Source organism: Megalobrama amblycephala, linkage group LG4, assembly GCF_018812025.1.
Source record: "Megalobrama amblycephala isolate DHTTF-2021 linkage group LG4, ASM1881202v1, whole genome shotgun sequence".
In the NCBI taxonomy this organism is placed as follows: Eukaryota; Metazoa; Chordata; class Actinopteri; order Cypriniformes; family Xenocyprididae; genus Megalobrama; species Megalobrama amblycephala.
The window spans coordinates 36,088,686-36,105,516 of NC_063047.1; the positions used below are offsets into that span (position 1 = coordinate 36,088,686).

A 16,831-nucleotide genomic window follows, 5' to 3' on the forward strand; every position below is an offset into this window, starting at 1 on the left:
AATAGTCCATACATTCTAAGGCACCTATGAATTTTTTTATAGAGGGAAAAAAAACAATGAATAAACAATGACAGAATTTTCATTTTTGAGTGAACTGTCCCTTTAAATAACCCATTAGGTTTCTTGAGTGCTGTACTTTAACACAAATAAAACTACACTACATCAACAAAAGTGCAGTACAGTATGTCACCAGGGCAGTGTAATTCTCACAGAGATGACAATAGGAGTTCTTCCATTGTGAGGCATTATATTGAGAGGACACAATGTTTTGAGGCCAATCTCACATTACAGGCCAAAAGAGAATAAATGCTTTTGTCTGATTCACAATTCCTCTTTGTTCCACCACTCAGAATCTTTTCCAATGTGGACATAAAGTGTGATCATGTGGTTAAATCGCTTGGCTTTAAATAGGTTTGAATAAGGGTTTAATTATATATATTTCAGTTTTAGTTATTTTAGTACATCAAGTTAAACTAAATGAAAATAAAAAAAATGTTCCCTTGGCAACTAGCTGAAATAAAATAAGTCTACATTTTATGGTTTTTGTTTTAGTTTCAGTTAAATATAATAACCCTGGCCTATAATTCATAATAATATATAATAAGTCTTGATTATTAACAAAGCCAAGCTATTTAAATTAGTATATCACAAGATCAAACTGCTTTTTTTTTTTTTCAGTTTTCAATTCAAATTAAGTATTTAACAAATATTAATTCCTGGATTATTTATGGCAGCTTTTTCCCCTTTAGCTTGTATCAGTGTCTCAGACCATCTGTTTGAATAATTCTATTTTTGACTCCAAGTGCTGATTCACATCCTCAAGACAAAAGATTAAAATTCTCTTTTTGTAAGGGACTTTCTATAAATATCTTAATATAGTCGCCCCCGGCACTGTGAATGTTTCCTGTGGTCCTGGGTGGCTCAAAGTGAGCGTGATAAACCATCTGGCTTGGGAGAGAGTCACACAGCAGACTCACGGCAGGCCTACCTTAAGCTTGTGCTCCTTGCGATTGACAATGACAGCGGTGATCTGCTGATCCATGAAGAGCAGGATGGTGACCAGCAGGGCAGGCAGAGCTGCTGCCAGGTACACCCACCAGGGGTTTCCTCCGAACGGTGGCACAAACCAGCCACGGTTTGGGCTTGTTGGCTGAGGACAGAAGAGGAGTGCAGTTTTAGGATCACAGAAGTTTGCAGTCATAGCACTTGGCAAATGTTTACAGGACACAAACGGTAATGTCCTGAGTGGATTGGCATTGACTCATGCTGTGAGTCTATACATAAGAAGTAATGTGCCAGCCAATGTTCTCTCTGATATTTGTTCTTCCTGAGCAAAATCTATTGCTATTAAGCAGACCCTCAGGCCACCTGAGAAGAAACACCCCACTGTCCCAAAGATATGTTATAAAAACAAATAACATCTAATGCAGAACAATTCATCACTTGATTAGGCTATTTATTCACACTATTCTATTTATACAGTGGCTAAAGCTTATTTTAGATAAATATATTGCAAATGCTGCTTGAAGCAGTTCATAATTCCATTTGACTTTCTAGGATGCAGTTCTTGTCATGTGAATTAATCAGAGCTGTGTATTACGATACAATATTTTCAGGTCCATACTGAAAATAATTTGATGTGCACTGACTCATGTTGAAATGCTTTGAAAGAAATTAAACTTGCTTAAAATACTTTTTTTCAACCAGGATGCATTAAAGACATTTATAATGTATAAAAACATTTATAATGCTACAAAACATTTGAATTTCAAATAAAGGCTGTTCTTTTTCTACAAAAAGAATCCTGAAAAAATGTATCACAGTTTCCACAGAAGCAACAAGCAAAACAATTTTTTTTTTCTTGAGCACCAAATCAGCATATTAGAATGATTTCTGAAAGATCATGTGACACTATAGACTGGAGTAATGATGCTGAAAATTCAGCTTTGACATCACAGCAATAAATAAAAGGAAATTCAAATAGAAAGCTGTAATTTTAAGTATAAAATTTATAATTTTAATAATATTATATTTAAGAAACTTCTTAAAAAAACATTTGAACAGTACAGTAGGTCTATGCTGTAGCAATTTTAGAAGTACACCTCAGACGGAACATCACTATACAGTAACAGACAGACAATATGAACAGAAAGTTCACCTTAAATTCACTTGGCACTATGAGCTTTGGCGTATCTACCCCAACCAGAGCGTCGACACCACAGAAGATCAAAATGGCCAGGATAATGGCGAAGTCACTTATGAGCTTCCTCACCTAAGACGAAAAAGAAAACATTTTTTTTAGGAAGTAAGTAGTGTGCATGACATCAATAGTCTCTTGGCTCAACAACTGCAGTATTGATTAGGATCAGAAACTGGATTGACAAAACAATTGTTGTCTACCTGCCTATAGTATATATGGATTAAAGGGAGGGTTTGGCTAAATATTGATTGCCTCTATACATGCAGTATGATTAGAACAAAAACCATTACAAACACGCTACAGATTGACAGTGTGGCTACTTACAGTAGTAGGAAAGAATGGGCTGGTCTTAAATTTTTTCAGACACATGGAGCAGGTGTAGGTGCCAAAGAAAAGGATGAAGGACATGAGGGTGATGTCTGGCACAAAGTCGCAGGATTTGCCCACTAGCTCCCCTCCATATTTCAGGCATTCCTTCTTTGACAGGGAGGACCAGCTGGCATTCAAGCGCTACACAAATGACACAAAATACATGAACAGAACATCAAATCTACAGACGTCAACTTTTAAAACAATGATTCATCCTTTTAAAAGTGCTAAAGAGGATGTTTTGTTTTATACATTTTTGCAATATTACTTGAAACTGTCTTTACTAACTGATAAAAGACTATTTATTAGGTGCACTGAAAGGAATAAAATTAATATACATCATCTGTGCACGAGGTAGGGCCTTAAAAACATCAGCCAATCGTTTACGTGACTGGCCCTCTGGCTTGTCAATCACTGCCATGACATTCCTTGTGCGAGACGTGCGCGGCTGCGCGCTCCAGTAACTTTCCACACTCTACAGGCGCCGCATGCAATGTTTTTGTCAGGAGACAGGAGTAACAACTGCAGATTATGAGTTACCTGCGGTGAGTCCGACATAATGAATCCAAAAAACACGACACAGCGAATGCCGGTGGTAAACACTCGTGTTCCAATACTCGTGCACGAGTTTTGGGAGGCGTTCCCTCGAAATGAGTTGTGAAGGAGGGGGGTTGTTCTTACGCATGCGCTCATTTCAAAAACTCACTAACAGTCTTTGGATTCTCAGTTGACGAAAAGATCCTCTTTAGCACCTTTAAGTCAGATCTTGTAGATTCAATTCACAAAAGTCTGAATGATTTCAATGACTTCCTTCGGAAGTGCATTAATTCATGTAACCATTTTTTTTTTTAAACAATTTTAATAACTGAGGGATGAGATTAAAATTGTTGTCCTGTGGCAATCAGCATTATGCCACAAATGCAGTCAACAGACCTTAACTTGAACCCAGGACGTTCATTTAAAGCTGAGAGACATGTATGTTATGAGCAAAGATTGTTACAGAACAAACGCTCTCAAGTTTCTGTTTGAAGGCAGAGTTTTGTTGTCTTCAACCTCTCTGAAGTTGTACCATGACTCTGTTACTGTTCAAGTTTGCACAAAAGGTGTGAAACATGAGCTATGGCTCATTCACTCACAAAGATGTTGGCATGGATTTGGGCATTATGTTTCATTGATTTCAAACTAAGGACTCCATCTGAATGAAACCATTGTCAGAGATCTTTCTCTATTATTCGCAGCTGGGAGCTCAGTTTGGCAATAGAAGAGGACAAAACATCAGCTAGGTCTGAAGAAAATGTTTTAGGAAACAGCCAACAATTTAAGGATTAAAAAGCATTATGCATTTTCTGAACATAACCAGCTAAACCAGGACAAGGTTTCTCTAATGTGTTGTGTAAGTTCTGTTGGGTGACCTCAATGAATGAATCCAGTCTTAAGGCTGGAATACAGAAGTTTTGCAATCTGGAAGAGTCAACGCTAGTTGCCGAAAGTCAGAGCCAGTCTGCAGATTTTAGGCAGTTAACAGATTTCACAGAAAAACACGAGACCCATGTTTCTGCAGAAGTTTGTTGTTTTTGGAATGGCTTAAAAAGTCTGGTAGTGTGTGTGATCCTCAGTTTATGATGCTCGGTTTTTCCTTTGTAACCATTTACAAAGTTGGCAAGTGTATAATGCAGAGTAGTTTTAAAATCTGTTCAAATTCATGCCTTTACACATATTTCAGTGATGTTTTAGGAAACACTTACTGTATCGCTGTAATTTACAGTCCAGACAAATGTCGAATCAAGTGGATCAGTGTACACATCTGAAGAATTGACTGAAAAACACAAAAAGTTCAAAGGTTTCAAAAGTGCCATTCAGAAAGAATCATTGTTTAAACCTTGAAATAAACAAAGTTTTAGGATTTAGAAAAATTCAGAAAGTTATATATGTAAAAATAAATAAATACATATAAAAATACATATGAAAAATGCAAAAATAAAAAAGGTTTTTTGCTAGTGGTCTCATTTTTTGGACCCAATTTACCTATAGCATTTAACTGTAAATTAATAAGATTTTTCATTTGTATTATTTAGCATTCTTGACTCTCATTTATTTATTTTTTATCCTACAGCCACATTTAGCTTCAGAGACCAGTGACTAAATACCTATGAATCATATTTGTGGGAATCAGTAGATAATGCTTAAATGTGTTTAATGGCCACTTAAACTTTAAACACACATGGCAGATTTAACAAGCAAACGTTCACACAAAAATAAACGTTTTATCGCGGTTGAGGTTAAGTACAGCATACGTGCTGACCAGCCCGCAATGCCCACTGTAAACATTCACCACTTCTCCACAGCATTAATCTTTAAAGAGTCTCTTTGCTGGGTTCCTCTAACTGGAACTAATTTCCACACAGCTGTTGTTTCCCTCTGCGGCATCAGATAGAAGAGAAGTCAAGGGAGGGCGAAGAGGAGCAAACAGCGGTTTAGAGGAAAGCAGCGTGAGTGGATGAGAGAACCACCCGCCAGCCCGTCTCTGTACGGTCTTAATTCACCACACGCATGGAGGAGATTAACCCGAAACCACATCACGTCCACATCCGCCCCCTAGATTGCTCCTTCATTCCTACTGAGACCACCACACACACATACAGAGCCACGTGCACAATAAACAAGTCTATCATCTGTGAACCACAAGTGAATGTCAACATCAAGGCCACAAAATATCACACCGATACAAAGAAGTGAATTAATTATTACTTTGGAACTTCAAAAAGTGTTGTAATTGTTCAGCGGCATGCATATGAAAAACAGCCCCAGCGGAGACATTGTTTAGCGGTGTGATAACTGACTAACACATTCTTTCACACCAATATAAAACCTGCATGCAAAAACAAATACATGTAAAGTGACCAAAGACAGCAAGTAGAGTCAGAGATGGAAACTCAAGTTACAATAAAATGGCTTAACTGAAGCGGCGGTAACACTAGACTTTGAACAAGCAAAATTCCTACGGACACTGCAACAGTCGTAATATGACGTCTTACTTTGAATACTTTTACATTTTGGGTGTATTATGTTGAATTATGTTTTTAGAAAAGATGCCACAATCTACTCCACTTGACAACACTGCAGTCCTGCAGATTTAAAGTTTGCGTTCTTTTAATTCAGCTAAGAGGTCACGGCAATCTTCTATTGGTCACACATCTTCATGTGATACAAATTCGCAGGTCAAGAGTTCATCAAACTTGAACTTTGGAACACCCCTTTAAGGTGTGGTCACATTAGTGAATTCGCATGAAATTTCGCAAGCAACAAAGGTCTATTGTCTATTGTCAGTAGTGTAGTGATGTATGAAGCACAGCTCACACAGAAGTCACTTTAGTTTCAAACCAAGCCGCTTTCTTTTGGACAAATTTGCATGACCAACTTTGCGAAATCTGCATAGGGAAATCTTTCCCCAATTGACCCTTTGCCAGGAGTTTGATTGACAAGCGATCTAATAACGTCAAATCCGCCATTTTGTCCAACAAAGCAGTCAGGAGTTAGAAGATTAACCTCGGTGGACTTGAAAATGGTGTGTACTGACGTCTTTCCGTGTTTGAAACAACATTCCTTCTCATGTTCATACATGTTTATTTGATGCTATATATTAACTAGTAGGAAGAGATGATCGGTTCACGAGCCGCTTGATCTGAGGCGCTACAGCGATCTGTCACGACACATTAAAGAGCCACAAAACAGTTTTTATTGTTCGAATTCCTTAAAAAAATTACACAATTTGAAAGCTGGGACTTTGTTTAATATCATAAGTAACCTCCTCTGCCTTGTCTGTTGACATGTTGTCAGTGTCCTCTTTGCTCCGCAATGTATTTTTCACTCTGTGTGGCGTGACAGCGCCATGGCTTGTCAGACAAAGCAACAGTAACTAAGGGGGGCGGGGTCTTTGCAAAGGGTCAATTCCCAATTAGTTGATTTCTACTAAAAATAACAGCAAAAATTCATCAAATAATGATAAATGTGACTATACCTTTAGGGCCTGTGTACACCTGGTCGCTTCATGCGTTTTCTCTGATAGGATAGCTATCGGATCGTGAAAAGACCTTGAATGCCTCGAGACAGATTTAAATCCAATCACTCAAACCACTTCAGGAGGTGGTCTGGGATGCATTCCAGTCAAAACTTAACCGGTTTAAATGCATCTGGTTGTTAAAACCACTTTTGTAAATTTTACTCCTCCCAAAATTATATTCATTAAAAGTAATGAGACAGTGCTGTTGCCGCGCTCTCTCCTATTGTGGTCTTTGATTTTGAAATTGGCTGATGAATGTCAATAAAAAGAGTCAATAAAATGCAGCTCATATGTGTTGCTTTCGGTGACGTGAACTCCATTAAATCTGTATATAGCGTGGGAATTGAAGATTTATATCTGTTTTGTTGAGACACATTTATGTGGCCAAGTGTAAATGGAATCATTTTGATATATCAGATCAGTAAATACACATGAAGTGACCAGGTGTAAACAGGCCCTAAGATCTGTAAAAAAAAATTTACTTGAAAATTTACTTAGACTTATATTACAACTGACTTGAGATTTGGGACTTGAGACTTGGGAACAAGTATCATGAGGCATGAGACTTGGCTTGTAAACAATTGATTTGAGACTTGACACTAAAACTTGTAAACTACTGACTTCAAGCTTGAATTAGACTTTGTCTCTGAGACTCTGAATTAGAGACAAACTCTACAAGATTTATGAAACAAACCTGTAGTGTATAGAAATGATTACCAAAAGACTTGACTTGGATTTCTGACAAAAGACTTGAGACTTGACTTAGACTTTATATTAGTAGCTCATTGCTACAGGCCTTGTACTGAGTTTTGGATTTAAGGACAAAAACTATCCTGTTGGTCTGAATTATCACTTGAAGACCAGAAATAGTACAACAAAAGGAAGAGTTATATATTTATGCCAGCCATATTTATAAATCATTTGCCAGATGTAGACCTGGACACCTTTCAAAAACAGCTGTACATGGCTCATAAGCCAGACATACACATCCATACCCATCGAACTATTGTGCTTCAGTACAGATTAAGCAATCTTCGATAAACTTTCAATTCATACTCAGGCAAAATCAAACTACTGGGTAGCAGTCAAGCAGAGGAATGAATGTATGGTCAGCGCACTTGAGCTCAGAGTAGCACCTTTTGGATTCCAACCAAGTGGAAAAAAAGGTCACTTTGTGCTACATCATATTTGCTTCACTGAGCAAAATAATGTTACATATGCATCAGTAGTCTTTTTTTCTGTTTGGTCAGCACTCATCATTTCTTGCATCTGGTGTGGACATGTTAGGAAGGCGTAATTTAAAGTGAAAGTAAACATTTCAAACTTGCAAATGAATAAAGGTTTAATTTGGATCTAAACATCAAAAAAGAAAAAAGAAAACATCAGATAAAGAGAAGTACCAGGTCTTACCATCAGTGGGCGCCATACACATGCAGTCATACTGCGTGACATAATCGATTTTATAGTCTGGATTGATTGGGTAATAATGGGCCAACTTCAGCATCTTCTTGATAGCGTCATAGATGAATATGAAGCTGATAAGTGACGAGAAGCCCTCCTCTGTAAATCGGGTGAAATACTGCACCAGGAAGCTGGCATCAGTGGCCACCAGGACTAGACAGAAGAAGGCCGACCACAGGCCGATCCAAAGACGGAACTCTAGGTAGTCAAAGTCATTATCCCTGCAGAGAATTGTATGAAAAGAAAATTAACTCATGTCCCCCCACTTTCAAATCATACAGCAATGACAAGCACACTACCATTCAAACGTTTAGGGTCGGTAAGGTTTTTTTAAGATGTTTTTGAAAGAAGTCTCCTACCAAGACATATAATTACAATTAAAAATAACTTTTATTCTTGAATATATTTTAAAATGTAATTTATACATTTGGTGGCAAAGCTGAATTTTCAGCATCATTACTCCAGTCTTCAGTGTCACATGATCCTTAATACATGACGTATTTCTTTCTTTCAAAAACAGTATGTATCTATGACCAGCACTGGAAATCATTATGCACTGAAAACTTCAGCTTCATTTACAGAATATTAGCTTCAGTTAATTCCAAATCGGTCAGTATATACAGTAATTAGGTTAAATTTATATTTATGTATTTAGCTGATGCTTTTATTCATAGTGACTTACAAATGAGGAATACTAGCAATTAACACGAAGTGCTAGTAATACAAAGTTTCAGGCAATTTTCAGAATAGTGCCTGTTAGAACAGTGAAGGATTAAGGAACAGTGAACTGCAGGATGCAGTTAAAGGGTTCAGTTCACCCAAAAATGAAAATTCTGTCATTAATTACTCACCCTCATGTCGTTCCACACCCGTAAAACCTTCGTTCATCTTCGGAAGACAAATTAAAATATTTTTGATAAAATCCGATGGCTCAGTGAGGCCTGCATTGCCAGCAAGACAGTTAACACTTTCAATGCCCAGAAAGCTACTAAAGCTACCTTTGGTTTAGGGTTGGGGTAGGTGTAGTTGTTAATAAAAATTAGTTTTGCTAAATGGAAATAGGACAAATGGTGGGTAAGGGACCGTGTAAAAAGTCCAAACATTGCATTTAAATGAACACGTATTTTGTCATTTCATGACGACAGATGTAACATGACACTGTCATTATTTTTATGGCAGCTAGAGGGCGCATGACTTTAAAGCATAAATAGGCTATAGGTCCTAATAAGGTGTGTGAAAAAACGACCTATGGTTTTTTGGAGGAGGACAGTCTCTACTAAAGACATTTAAAACACTGCTTCAGGAAGCTTCGAAGCTTTACGAATGTTTTGTTTCGAATCAGTGGTTCGGAGTGCATATCAAACTGCCAGAATCATGTGAACCATTGAAATTTCAAAACTCTTATGACGTTTGATACGCACTCCGAACCACTGATTCGAAACAAAACGTTCATAAAGCTTTTGAAATCGGCCATCACTAGATATTGTTGAATAAAATCATTATTTTGTTTTTTTGCTGCACAAAAAGTATTCTCGTCACTTCATAACAAAGGTTGAACCAATGTAGTCACATGAACCGTTTTAAATATGTCTTTAGTAGCTTTCTGGGCATCTGAAAGTGTTAATTATCTTGCTGGCAATGGAGGCCTCACTGAGCCATCGGATTTTATCAAAAATATCTTAATTTGTGTTCCGAAGATGTAATTAATGACAGAATTTTAATTTTTGGGTGAACTGAACCCCTTGTGAAGTGTTCATGTAAGAATTTTCAGATGTTTCCTGAATATTGTCAGGGATTTGGCTGCCCGTAAAGGGCTTAAAACACACAGTTTGTGATATTACATTGTGAACAAAAATGATCAAGCACCTGCTGAAGTTGAAGAGCAGCCTTTCAAACACCAGCACTGGTCCCGTACTGCTGAGAATGGTCAGAGGCTGCCCAGCCAGGAGACAGAAGATGGCTCCAGTGACCGCTGTACCCAGAAAGCTCTCCAGCACACCCTTCACCCAAGACACAATAAAGAAGAATCAAAGGGTTATGGAAAAACCCAGCTGAGGCTCAGTCACAATCACGTTCCCTGTAAAGAAAGTCTGTTTAAGCGTGTTTAAATCCCTGTTTGGACGGGACAAGCTTTCCCTGAGGAGGTTAAGGGAAATTCATCATCGTTCACAGACATACTTTGAGGTTGTGTGAGAAGAAACAAGCACAGATTTGCAAGGGATAATTTCACAAAGCAAATTACCTAATGTTACCCACCTCAGTAACAACTAGCCCTGTCCTAATTAGTCTATGAAATCACATACCTCCTGTTAATATCTGAAATCCAAACAAATCAAGACTAATCCTGCCGAAATAATGCTTATGAGAACTGTTGTGATGAACTGCCATTGAAGCGATGTTACTTCATGTTACAATTTGCTCTGCAATTTAAATCCCATGTGAATCAATCACATTTTTGTTTTTCTCACACAGTCTTAGTAAAAATTACCAGTTCATGGCTAACTCAGGCACCCTCTGAGAAACCTAATCCCATTCAAATGAGAATGTCTGTGATTGTGGTATATTCTTACTGCTTCATCTGTCTTTTGACCTTTATCAAACACTGTGACTAAAGCCTGCTACACCTTCATTAAGGATTTAGACCTTTTGTTGAGTAAAATAACAAACAACAGTTTGTGGTTTAAATAGTCCTGACATCCCATTAGACGCAAATAGAATCAATAAGGAGAGACTACTCAGAACAGTCAATGTAGTCCTCATCTTAATTCCCTAATTAAATTTTATACATGTTATAATGTATATACACCGATCAGGCATAACATTATGACCACCTTACCAATATTGTGTTGGTCCCACATTTGCTGCCAAAACAGCCCTGACCCATCGAGGCATGGACTCCACTAGACCCCTGAAGGTGTGCTGTGGTATCTGGCACCAAGATGTTAGCAGCAGATCCTTTAAGTCCTGGAAGATGCAAGGTGGAGCCTCCATGGATCGGACTTGTTTGTTCAGCACATCCCACAGATGCTTGATTGGATTGAGATCTGGGAATTTTGGAGGCCAAGTCAACACCTCAAAGTCATTGTTGCGCTCCTCAAACCATTCTTGAACCATTTTTGCTTTGTGGCAGGGCGCATTAAAAAGAAAGAGGCCACAACCACCAGGGAATACCGTTTCCGTGAAAGGGTGTACATGGTCTGCAACAATGCTTAGGTAGGTGGTACGTGTCAAAGTTACATCCACATGGATGGCAGGACCCAAGGTTTCCCAGCAGAACATTGGCCAAAGCATCACACTGCCTCCACCGGCTTGCCTTCTTCCTATAGTGCATCCTGGCATCATGTGTCCCGGCCATCCACGTGATGTCAAAGAAAACATGATTCATCAGACCAGGCCACCTTCTTCCATTGCTCCGTGGTCCAGTTCTGATGCTCACGTGCCCACTGTTGGCGCTTTCGGCGGTGAGCAGGGGTCAGCATGGGCACCCTGACTGGTTTGCAGCACCATACACAACAAACTACGATGCAGTGTGTATTCTGACACCTTTCTATCAGAACCAGCATTAACTTCTTGAGCAATCTGAGATACAGCAGCTCAATCAGACCACACGGGCCAGCCTTCGCTCCCCACGTGCATCAATGAGCCTTGGCCGCCCATGATCCTGTCACCGGTTCACCAACGTTTCTTCCTTGAACCACTTTTGATAGATACTGACCACTGCAGACCGGGAACACCCCACAAGAGCTGCAGTTTTGGAGATGCTCTGATACCCAGATACCCAGTTGTCTAGCCATCACAATTTGGCCCTTGTCAAACTCGCTCAAATCCTTACGCTTGCCCATTGTTCCTGCTTCTAACACATCAACTTTGAGGACAAAATGTTCACTTGCTGCCTAATATATCCCACCCACTAACAGGTGCCATGATGAAGAGATAAGAAGAGTGTTATTCACTTCACCTGTCAGTGGTCATAATGTTATGCCTGATCAGTGTATAAATAAATAGATCCCTCCAAATTGCACCACTTTGCTAGCTGACAGATACTGAGGGGTTTTCCAAAGCTAAAATATTGAATAGTGTGCATTAGATCTCAGAAATCACAGCTAAATACTGTATATGAACTGTGAGACTTTAACTTACCAACATGACCTTTGAACTAGAAGTAACATTTCAAAAAGAGGGCAGAGAAGAAGGTGCTCCCAGTATGCGTCAGTTAAAGATTGACCCAGAATGAATTACACTGTAATCTCTTACAAGGTTTGACTGATTCTTATTTACAAAAGCTCGGGCAAAGAGAGCACATGGCACACACGGAAACTCGTGAAGTTTCCTACGATTTGCAGTTGTATCTTCACCTGCATGTTCTCTGTGGCATCGCCCAGCAATCCTCCAAACGTGATGGCATTGGTTACTGTTCCCAGGTAGATAAAAAGAATGGCAGACAAAGACTGGATGTGTAGTGCATCATAGAAATCACTGAAGAAAAAGGGGGCTTTTCTTTTGATATCAAGAATAAGGCCTCCACAAAACCTGAAAAACAAAATATAATACACGTTAATTCTTATACTCGTAGTGATATATAGGTTATTTTACTCTGCCTTCCTCTGTTCAAAAATGTTTTTTCACTTTGAACAGTGGGGTTTAATTATCTTTAAATCTGGGATCCAATTTCAAATTTAAACCTAGAAATAAATATGAAATAAATAAACAATGCAATAATCACAAAAAAAAAAGTAGGATTTTGAAAAATAAATGTAATAACATGCAATGAACAAAAAGTAATCAAAAGCAAAAGGGGGATACACCATATACTAAAACATTTTGAAATTCATTTTAATTTTATTAATTATTATTAAAAAATATGTGTTACTTTTTACACTAATTCTACTGCTGACAATATAATTTGCAAAGAAAAATTAAATTAAATAGGAATTAAAACATTTCACTATTGGACTTTTAAATCCTATATGAACAAAGTAATATTTTAAATAGTAGCATGTTTATTGGTATTATGAATTGTTAACAGCAAAAAAATCTATGTCGCACAAAAGCGGTAATAACAGTACAGTTCTTTGCCAAAGGTCAAGGTGTTTCTAAAACCAACAGTAGGAATGTACTGTACTAGAAAATCACATCTAATGCTAACAGAATGTACTCTGTAAACAGAGCACATGCTGACTCCAGTGTTTGACTAATATTAAGATAATTTTAGTAATATAGAAAGGAGGCAAACAAACCTTTATCTGAACTAAACCATGGTGTTCAGAGAACATAATCTGTTCCTTCAGAAGAATTTATACAAACATTAACTCACTTCCCCGTCCTCTTCAGCTCATCGCCTACTGCGTGCCCCCCGCCCCCGTGTCCACCGCTGTGAGGCGTGTCTCCATTCATCTGTGTGCTGTCCCCTCCAGCATACATGTTCTTTCTGGACAACATAACAAACAAATGGAGATTATTGAACAAGACACTTTGTGTCATTAATGTCCTGAAATAACTGTTATAGAGGAGGAAAGAAAACGGAGAAGAAAGAAAGATGACAAAAGACACACTCATGGGCTCTTTATAAGTCATTTTAAGGCCCCCAGCCTGAAGTTACCTTGACTAAAAATCCAGCAAGCTTGTACACTGGTAGCCCATACAAATGTAAAAATATGAAAAAAAAATACAACATACACATGGTAAAACCATGGTATTCTTCAAATTACAATCTAAATGCCATGATATATGAATATGGTACTCATTCAATCATCCATATGATATGATAATCATTTAAATCAAGAAACGACAGAAAAAAACAGAAATACAGATAGAATGATTAAACAGATAAAATGGTTGATCAACAGATAAAACAAAAACAGGTAGAAAAAAACATGACACTAGATAAAGCAATAAAAGGACTGAGCAATAGATAAAATGATAGATGACAGACAGAACAAGCGGATGGATGGATGGATGTCAGACAGAACAAGCGAAAGTGATGGATGGATGGATGATGGATGGATGGCAGACAGAACAAGCAAATGTTATAGATAGATAGATAGATACAGACAGACAGACAGAGAGTAACTGAAGCAGTTCAGACTGTTGTTTACATTCAACAACCAGTGAATGCATGTACGAGGACTGCTGTGTGTAGTGTGTTGTGTACACTGTGTGTGATGCTGGTGTGACTGCATGCTGCGGGCACACAGCTCTGCTTTACGGCTGATGTGGGCTGGGATGGATTCAGGTGGCAGGATAAAACAGCAGCCTGCTGTCACTTCACCTAAAGCCAAAGAGAGGTGACGTACTTCATCTAATTAACCGCTGCTCTGCTCCTTCCCACTGAATGAAAGAATGAATGGCCTTTGTTCGCACTGACCTGGCTGGCTGGCCTTTGAAACTACTTCCTGACCATGTGTGACATATATAACACACCGTATATGGCTTAAAGGGTTTGGCTATTTATAAAAATGGACATACACCCATTTAGAGTTTCTACTTGCCATTTGTAACAGTAAGATTTTATTTATACAACTTGAACTGAAATTACTTTAACCCTTAAATAACTGACTAACTATATATTTGACATCTAAAGGGACAGGCTCAGAAATTATAGCTCACCATCATTTGAGTAAAAATAGGTACATTAACAGAGTTTGATGCAAGATATTGGTGGGGCTACAGCAAAAGAAAGAGTTACAGGCTGATACACATCAATCACCTTTTATCTGAGGATGGCAGGGATTTTGGAGGCTCTATCCTGATGGCAGGGTCCCATTCTCCAGGAGGGAGGACAATGACCTCATCCAAAAACTCGTCAATGCCAGCAAGGAGATCTTGTCTGTCCTTGGCTTTGTACGCAATTTCATGGAAGACCTTGATAAGAGAATGGTGATTACTGGCCAACTCTCCCTACACAATCCAATTCAACTAATCCAAGCACAACTAATTTTTTTCTCTTTTTTCTTTCAGACACATCAGACCATGCAGGCTACGTTCACACAGTCAGCGTTTGGGACTGACAAATGTATTTACAAATATGTGACGATTGCATTGGCCTATTCATACAGCAGTTTACTGTACTGGAGTGGCTCAAATACTGTTGTTTGAGATGAACAATGGCCTTGAGTAACGTCTAAAATCTGTGTACCAAACTCTCAAAATGTGAGAGAAATTAAATGTTTAAACTGAAATGATAAATTATTAAAACCAAGACTGAAATAAAGCTAAACTGAAATATAAAAAAACTAATAATAATGACAAAAAACATAACAGAATTACTAAAACTTAAACCAAAATTAATATAAAAACTGAAAATTTAGAAATAGAAGCCGATTCAAAATATTAGTACATACTACAAGAGTACATATTTAACAGTACAATAACACAGTTTCTGTAACAGAATGCAGTTGTTCATAAGCAAACAAGAATGAACGCAACAAAATGTAGCATTCTAAAACAGGACATCACTTTTTGGCAAAGATTAGACTCTCTATGCACCTCATCAGACATCAGGGTAGCGATTGCTCTACCAATTTCATGGTATGACTTGGCTTTGCCTTTGGGTCCAAGCAGAATGAACAGAAATCTGGGGACAACAAGACAATAACAAATATTAGTGCACTTGATGTAAAACATACTTATTTAATGAAAGCTTCTTTTTGAGCTGAACACTCCTTGGCCTTGTGGGATGAAAGCGGGTCATACCTGGTGGGCACAGGCACTTCAGTCAGCGCCCCCAACATGACTGCCTGCTGCAGCCTCACAAAGGCCACAAAAGGACTGTCCAGGAAGTCCACTTCTCCAACGAGAACATTGGAAGCTTCAGCATCTCTGGGCAGCTTCTTCATAAACTTGTTCTTCAGCTGGAAAAATGCAGGATGGTATTTTAATGAAGCTCGATAAGAAAGAAGAAACAGATGATCAAAGTGCACAAATCAAGCCCTAACACATGACCTCATTAAACATTGTCCGGCTGGCATTTTGTGCCAAGACTTTCCTGAGGCGAGATGTGATGAATCCAACAGCCGCAGCTGTCCAACTAATGGAAATTACAAAGATTGGTGGTTGTTCGTAGGATGGTTCATTCAGGGGTTCAGCAAAGGCCCACTGTGACTCCTGCATTCTTTTGCTCTTAACTCAGAGGAACCACTGGTAACCAGCATAAAGAGCTGTTAAATTAATTTTATTTATATGGGCTGTTGTTGTTCCTACCAGTGATAAAACGAAGGCCAACTTCAAAGCAGTGGCATCTGCCAGCTCAGTCTTTGAGGTAATGCCAAATGTGAAATTTACAAGCCAAAGATAATTAGTACACCCTGCTCACATAACCATAAATTGTTAAGCAACTGTAACCGGTGCCTCCAAGGTCATTATTGCACATTTTTACAGCTAAAGGTGCCATTTCAAAATCGCTCAAGCTTATTGCATATATAAAGTACTTTTATATGTTTACTACTTCTAAAAATGTAAACACTCACTGTTTTTTAATAGTAAGACTAGCGCACATAACAGAAATCCATTGACATGTTAATTAGGAAGCTTATAAATTAGATTAGACAGCTCTGCTGATAACCTGAAGATGAGGTTCCAGTGTCAGTCATTCATAAACCAGTTCCCCAGTATACTGCCAATACATAAACAACAACATTCCCACCTGAAAGTCTTATTTAACAGGCAGAGTAAGCAGTTTAGTTAACAATTGACAGAAGAACACTTCTAGCAAGCACAATGGAAAACATTTAACCTGAAGCACC

The 16,831-nt window shown here is 38.3% G+C and overlaps 1 protein-coding gene across 7 annotated transcripts in view; it reads right to left on the reverse strand.

Moving 5' to 3' along the window:
- slc4a4a (solute carrier family 4 member 4a) overlaps window positions 1-16,831 on the reverse strand; it is a 73,134-nt gene that overhangs the window by 13,263 nt on the left and 43,040 nt on the right. For all 7 annotated transcript variants that reach the window (XM_048189098.1, XM_048189099.1, XM_048189095.1 and 4 more), the window contains 11 exons: window positions 15,783-15,940; window positions 15,576-15,663; window positions 14,797-14,951; window positions 13,405-13,518; window positions 12,446-12,620; window positions 9,957-10,090; window positions 8,040-8,311; window positions 4,315-4,385; window positions 2,525-2,710; window positions 2,159-2,272; window positions 989-1,150 (listed from right to left, as the gene is read on the reverse strand). In XM_048189098.1, coding sequence (XP_048045055.1) covers window positions 989-1,150; window positions 2,159-2,272; window positions 2,525-2,710; window positions 4,315-4,385; window positions 8,040-8,311; window positions 9,957-10,090; window positions 12,446-12,620; window positions 13,405-13,518; window positions 14,797-14,951; window positions 15,576-15,663; window positions 15,783-15,940 — 1,629 coding nt within the window. The remainder of the gene's footprint in view (window positions 1-988; window positions 1,151-2,158; window positions 2,273-2,524; window positions 2,711-4,314; window positions 4,386-8,039; window positions 8,312-9,956; window positions 10,091-12,445; window positions 12,621-13,404; window positions 13,519-14,796; window positions 14,952-15,575; window positions 15,664-15,782; window positions 15,941-16,831) is intronic.